Genomic DNA, 7,335 nt, shown 5'->3' with positions numbered 1-7,335 from the left:
TCCAATGAAGGTCCCCGGGCGCTGGAAAGAAATAGCGACCACTGCTCCTGGCCTGCCCCCTGGAGGAAAGGACAAGCCTGGATGGGTCAAATGCAGAGGACATATTTCACCGGCCACCGTCAGCATGAGTGTGTGTAGTGGCCGCATGCATGTGTTGTAGTGTGTTCGTGTGACAATAAAGACGGGCAGCCGTCTGAAATCGTGTCGTGTTTTTTTGTTGTGTCGGGACTATCGGCACTTTCTGTCACCTCGGAGATGTGTTCTATCTGTTGCTTGTAATTAAATGTTTTTATTACCATTTTGTCGAATGAAATATGTTGCTATCCAGGACGTCTCAATTCGGGAAGTGATAATTGATCTCAGTGGGACGAACCTGGGGTAAAGAAAAGGTTTAACATTTAGAGTACCATTCTTTTTAGAATATTTTTATTGTAAGATATCAATGAGCACAGATACACATTGACACGTAACAAGCAATCATATTTTCAATTAGGGTTCCATTCTACCTATTTATATTTGGTATTCAAAGACTGCACAGAGAGGGTAATAATAACTTTAGGTGATAAGAAAGAGGATAGATACAATTTAACTTCTTTCTCTTTTTTCTTTGTTCTCCCAAGAAGGCAAAAATGATTTGCTGATTTTCAGAGGGTTTCTCTGGTGTTCAAATACTGCCATCTAGTGGGTGATAGCCTTATTCACAAGTATGAGGATAAATAAAGTATTATTGAGTGCAACTTGTAACTGAGCAGTACCATGAGAGGAGGATATGCACATAACAAGCACCAGGGGAGGAAATAAATACACAAATGAATCAACTTGAATCAACTTTGCCCACAGTGACCTCAACCCAAATAATTTGTACAATCGGAAATACTTCACATACAGTCCAACTCATTACTGTAGATGCAGGAGGCTTTCACACCAACTCACCAAGGGTCCAACAGGGTCATTGCCAGGTAGATTTTTGGTATGAAAGCGTTAACCGCGCAGCCAGACCAGACCCGGATTGGCGACCCACCTGAGGTGGGTTGAACCAGGGTCGGACAAGGATTCATTTCAGTGTGAATGCCACCACCCGGGTAGCTATTTGTTACTGTAACGGTTACAGTAATCCCTGGTTATTACAGTGTAACCCGTGTTGACTGACTGAATTGACAAAAGATAGCTGGCCCAACCCTGGTCTTTGGTATGGAAGTGGTAGAGTATCTAACTGTAACCTCTAACCTCTACTGATGTTGCTCTTCAGAGTATGGAGTGAATTGTGGTCTGTTATCTTACTGTAATTACTTACTGTATATCAAAATCTTTCAAATATCATCTATATGGTAATATGTACGTTTGTTTGCTTTTTAATTTGGCACCTTTTGTGAAAAACTTTCAAATTGTACAGATCAAACAATGTATGAACTATTTGTAATAATTAGACATGAACGCCAAAGCTATTACAGAGTAATTGTATCCATAGTTATACAGTAAAGTTTTTGCCTTTGTATGTAGCTACATGGTACCGGACCTGTAAAATGAAGTGAGTCTATTCAACTGTAGTTCATATGTAGTTACATGGTAATACATATGAACTACAGTTGAATAGACTCGCTTAATTTGACAGGTCCAGTACCATGTAACTACATATGAACTACAGTTGAATAGGGCATCCGGTTAGAGTAGCAGTAGATTCCCCACCTACCAACATGAGGGTCGCAGGTTCGTGCCCCCGTGTTACCTCCGGCTTGGTCGGGCGTCCACACAGGCACGATTGGCTGTGCCTGAGGGTGGGAAGCCGGGTAGACCCTTTTCACTTGGCCATTTTGTGTCGAAAAGGCAGGGTAAACAGTAGCCTGGGTAAACCCAGCCTTCAACGTGACGTCACAGGCTATGCCTGTAGCATAAGTTTCTTCCTGACTGATAGCACATAGAGGTCACGTGGAGGCTGGGTTTACCCAGGCTAGGTGAACACAGGTACAAACAAAACACTAATGAGAGTTTACAACTTCAAATCATGGAAGTTGGAAACCCTTATTAGTGTTTTGCTTGCTTGCACTTGTGTTTTCCCTGCCTTTTCGACACAAGATGGGCCCCCGTGAAAAGGGTCTTTGAGGATATGTGTCCTGGTCGCTGCACTATAGTGCCTCCTCTGGTCAGTTCTTCTTATCAAAGAAGAATAAAAAAAGGGGTCCCTAGATTTGTGTGACATCAAAGTGGGGTCAAAAGCCAAAATTATAAATTATTACATATTTTTTAAAATAGCAAATAGATATTTTTTTTTACAGCAATGCAAAAACCTAACATTCAAGACACACTGACACGGTTTTAGAAGCCTCTACAATCCAATCAGGGCAGCTGAAGACCTGAAACAGCTTCAGACAGGGCCTCTCTAATAACAGCCTTACATGTGTTTGATCTGCTGCTTTTGGGTTTCTTCTTGGAGAGAGGGTGAAGTCAACTTCAGTGACGTGATGCCAGGCCACAGCTTGTCCTCATATAGCTTTAACAGCTGCCGAGCAACTCAGGAAAACTTTACTGACAACTTACAGCGCAATGAAATTCACAAACTGGTCACATTGTTAAAAAAAAAAAAAAAAAAAAAAAAAAATCCAACATTTACAATCAAGTTACACTTCAAAGGTTTGCAATGTCTTATTTCACTAGAATTCCAACCAATGACAGAATGTATGACTATTTTGGTCATGGGCTTGATACACTTTCTGTAATAAAACCTCTACAAGTATGATGACCCTCCCCCTCCTCTGGCCCTATCAGGAGCCTGTTGGTGGGGTCGGACTCGTTAGGCTGATTGGGTGTAGACCCGGGCCCGGTGCACTCATTGGACTTAAGCAGACTTCACCGATGCACCTTTTGTTCATTCTGTCACTGTTACTTATGGCTGGAATTCTAGTGAAAATAAATTATTACCCTTTTTGCTGGGGACCCCCCCTCAAGGACCAATGTGCGTCCCCAGGCCCACTTTGAGAACCACTGGTTTAGTTGATCATAGCTACAGTAGGTGTGGTGAAATTGGATGGGAAAATACTGTGAGGGAAATAAATGTCCCGAGGCAAACGAGGTCAGGACCTATTTGTTTCAACTGCAGTCAGATGATGGCTGTGCTTGTGGCAGCAAGGCTGAAATAGACCTGCAGATGCAGGCAGGTAAAAGTGTGATTACAAATAACAAACAGAATGAGGGTAGTATCAGTAAGTAACCCTATCTAATGTTTGAAGTAACTGTTAGATGATTGTAAAGAAGGAATGCAGGAGTGTTACACTGATTTTCACATGTGGTGGTGTTAGATTACATGTTTTATCTATGTAAGTATGTATGTATGTACGTACGTACGTACGTACGTATGTATGTCTGTTTGACTGTATGTTTGTATGTATGAATAACTACATTAAAAAAAGTATTTTTGATAATTATATAGTTGAACTACATTATTGAATACTATGTATGGGATAGTGTATATATGACAACAATTATTGTCATATATATACATAATTGTTATGTATTACTATATGACTAGTGTTTTATGTATGTACAGTATGTGTATGTGTGTATGTACTGTATGTACATATACATGTATATATATATATATATATATATATATATATATATATATATATATATATATATATAGATATATATATAGATATGTATATATGTGGATATTTCTATAGTATGTGTTGTTATACAAGTATAAATATAATAATTTAGTATTGTGGAAAAGGGGTGGGAGTTAATAAGTTATACTTCTTCTCACTCCTTTTCGAATATGTCTATATTTGTTACCCCTTCATCTTTATTTCATAATACTATTTCAATCAACTTGTTAACGTGTGTAATTTTGAAGGCCCTGTAGCCTATATTGCCTCTGTTTTGTTTACATACATATTCGAAATAAACATGACAAACAAACAAACAAAAACAAAAAAGAAGAGCATAGTTGGATAATAATATGAATGTTCATCCATCCATCAATCAATTTATGTCATGTCATGTCATGTCATGTCATGTCATGTCATGTCATGTCATGTCATGTCATGAATGAAAGAATAATCAAAATTTGGGGGAAAGGGGGGAGATTTAACTCTGGGTCAAAGGTTAAAATGACATCAAATTGTTCTGGGGATGGACCGGACTCATTTCCTCTCCTCCTGACCATCTTTCTCTTTCTCTCCTTCCCACTCTACTTTCTCTCCCTCTAGCTTCCCCTGTCTCACATCCCACACATAGCTTGATTATTTTCCAGACTGCCACGTCGCACGCAGACTGTGTGTGTTTTGGGAAAAGCTTACTACATACACACAGAGGCCTGACTGTCTGAACCTTGAACAGACAGGGTTCATTCAGTCTGCTAGCTGTCATTTTCCACCATGACTACAGACACACGTGGAGGAGGAGTGGGGTCGGGTCCCCCTGCACACTCTCTCTCTCTCTCTCTCTCTCTCTCTCTCTCTCACACACACACACACACACACACACACACACACACACACACACACACACACACACACACACACACACACACACACACACTGCATGACTCAGGGATGATAACACCAACTCCACAATCAGTGTGTGGTGTCCCTCCCACCAGTGTTGGGCAAGTTACATTCAAAATGTAATATAGTACATATTACTAGTTACTTACATTTGAAAGTAATAAGTTACTTTACAATATCACTGTCTGTGTAGAGTAACTTGTTACTTATTATTACACTACTTTTGCATTACTTTTACCAAATTAACAGCAGTAGCAGCAGAATCACATCGCAGCCACGGAACATCCCGAAAAATAATTTCAACCCGTCCTGAAGTCAGTGTAAACAATGCAAAATTCTAAATGTTATCCTTTTCCTTTGTTATTCTCATCTATAGTGGTTATTTGCATAACAACACACAATTTGAATAGGAAATGATTGTATGTTTATTTAAATATGTGCTTTGATAAAAAAAAAAAAAATACTCAATTTGTAGCTTGTGTTACCCTATTTATTCCTGCTAAAAGTAATATATTACATGTAATATGTTACTTTTGTAATGAGTTACCCCCAACACTGCCACCCCACCCACCTTTACCATACCCCCTTCTATTCACACAGAGCGAGCCCTAGGAGGGGCTGGCCCTGTGGGCGGGGCATATGCTAATAGCCTCCAGAGGAAGTGAGCACAGGGTAGTGGAATGTAGTTACCATTAGTAGGAGTTGAGCTGAGGCTGGGCTAACCTCTAGCCTGTTATGCTCATGAGCCCGAGCTGGAGACGCAGAGGGAGGCTACACTGACTGCCTGACTGACTGACTGACTGACTGATGAAAACATGCCTCACTTCACAGTGGTGAAGGTGGAGGACAGCTCTCCGTCCAACTATGACAGTCTGGAGGGGATTAACTGGGTGGATTACAGGGACACAGGACAGGGCTACGCGGGACATCAAGACACTGTCAGTTCTGATGGTAAGTCTTAACAACTTTTATACTAACTGACTCTTTATCGCTCAGCTGTGACACTGGTTGATGACGTTCCTGTCTGAGTGTGATCAGGTCATGGGTTTGACCCAGCAAAGCTTTACATTGTCCTGAGTGTCTCTCTTGAACAGCTGGTTTGCACGGTTACCATGGTGATTCTCTAACAGCTAGGAGCACTTTTCCTAGCAGACTTTTCCTCGCTGTTTTTGACAGCTCACAAAAGTTCCAGAGACACTTGATGCTTGTGGACGTGTCCCCTCCCCGTCATAAGATGTAGTCTGTGATATTGTGACAAAGGGAAAACAATGGAGAGAGGGGTGGGGATGGTGTGTTTGTGTATGTCTGACAGGGGGGCGGGGAGGGAAAAGGCCTCAAGTGCTTCCCTCACACAAAAGATGGAGGTGTCTTTGTGCCAGGGGAGGGATTTCCTTTCACTGAGATGAGGCCGAGCTCAGCTCGCTGGTGCAACAACACATTTCTCTCCCTAGCTTGCTTTAAGGCCTTGGCGTGTGTCTCACTCTCGCTCTCGCTCCACTCGTCACGACTGAGAGAGGGAGAGCGGAGGGGCCTCTCCTCCAGAGAAGGGGAGAGGGAGGACAGGAGAGGGAGCGGAGTGGAGGGGCCACTCCTCCAGAGAAGGGGAGAGGGAGGACAGGAGGAGAGGCGTTGGTAGGTAGCCGCTGGGTAGGATTATGTTTGTGTGGGCTGAGGAGGGAGAGAGGCAGCTCAGGAGTGACTGTGTTCTATGGAGCCACTCTTAGAAAATAAGGTTCATTAGGTTTCTATATAGAACTTAAAGGAACACTCTGCCCATTTTCAACCAGCTTTGTATCATTAGAACATCAGTAGTATATCAGAAAACTGTAAACGGTTTTGAAGTCTGTCATTTAATTTGACAGTTATTGAGTGTTAAAGTGTGGACCAGTGACATCACTGGTCCACACTAACTCAAATGAATAACTCATTCACTCAAATCAACTCTCAATAACTGTCAAACTAGATGAATGATGAATAGTTTGACAGTTATTGAGAGTTGATTTGAGTTAATGAGTTATTAATTTGAGTTAGTGTGGACCAGTGATGTCACTGGTCCACACTTTAACACTCAATAACTGTCAAATTAAATGACAGACTTCAAAACCGTTTACAGTTTTCTGATATACTACTGATGTTCTAATGATACAAAGCTGGTTGAAAATGGGCAGAGTGTTCCTTTAAGGTTCTATATAATTTACCAAAGAACCCCATGTCTAAAACAACACAGTCTCTTAGAAAAACGTATAATACCAACGATGTGGACCAACGTTGCTATTTTACAATTTCGGCTCGAAAAACGTAAAATATTAACGTTCCGAGTGGTTAGGGTGAGGATTAGAGTAGGGGGAGGGGTTAGAAACAGAAAATCTCCATAAAACACGCCCAAACCCCGCCCACCGCTGTAGACGCGTACGTTCCCATTTTACAATTTCTTAGCCGACATCGTAAAATAGCAACGTTTGTCCACAAACGTGCCTATTTTACGTTTTTTTTGGAGATCGGGTTGGTCTAAAAAGGTTCTCTACAATTTCTGTAAGACAACAAAGAACCCTTCAAAGAACCCTTCTTCTTCTTCTTAAGGTGTCGACTGATTGGTGGACCCCAAAGGGTTCTATGTTTAAAAAGTAGTTCTATATAGAACCCCAAAATGGTTCTATATAGAAACCCAGGGGTTCTTTTAAACGGACCCTCTGAAATGGTTCTACATAGAACCATTTGAGGGTTCCAAATACGTACCAAGCTATAGAACCCTTAAAGGTTCCATATAGAAGTCACTTCTTCTAAGAGCGAGGAGAACAGAGTCCCTTAATAAAAGACACGCATGGGAGTTGCC

The 7,335-nt window shown here is 41.3% G+C and overlaps 1 protein-coding gene across 1 annotated transcript in view; it reads left to right on the top strand.

Moving 5' to 3' along the window:
* The first annotated feature begins 5,282 nt into the window (after positions 1–5,282).
* slc12a4 (solute carrier family 12 member 4) overlaps positions 5,283–7,335 on the top strand; it is a 39,410-nt gene continuing 37,357 nt past the window's right edge. The window contains exon 1 of the mRNA XM_083662346.1: positions 5,283–5,453. Coding sequence (XP_083518472.1) covers positions 5,318–5,453 — 136 coding nt within the window. The 5' untranslated portion in view covers positions 5,283–5,317. The remainder of the gene's footprint in view (positions 5,454–7,335) is intronic.

Source organism: Poromitra crassiceps (assembly GCF_964638095.1).
Source record: "Poromitra crassiceps genome assembly, chromosome: 28".
Classification (NCBI taxonomy): Eukaryota; Metazoa; Chordata; class Actinopteri; order Beryciformes; family Melamphaidae; genus Poromitra; species Poromitra crassiceps.
Note: the sequence above shows the minus strand (reverse complement) of the source record. Positions and strands in the feature narration are given on the sequence as shown.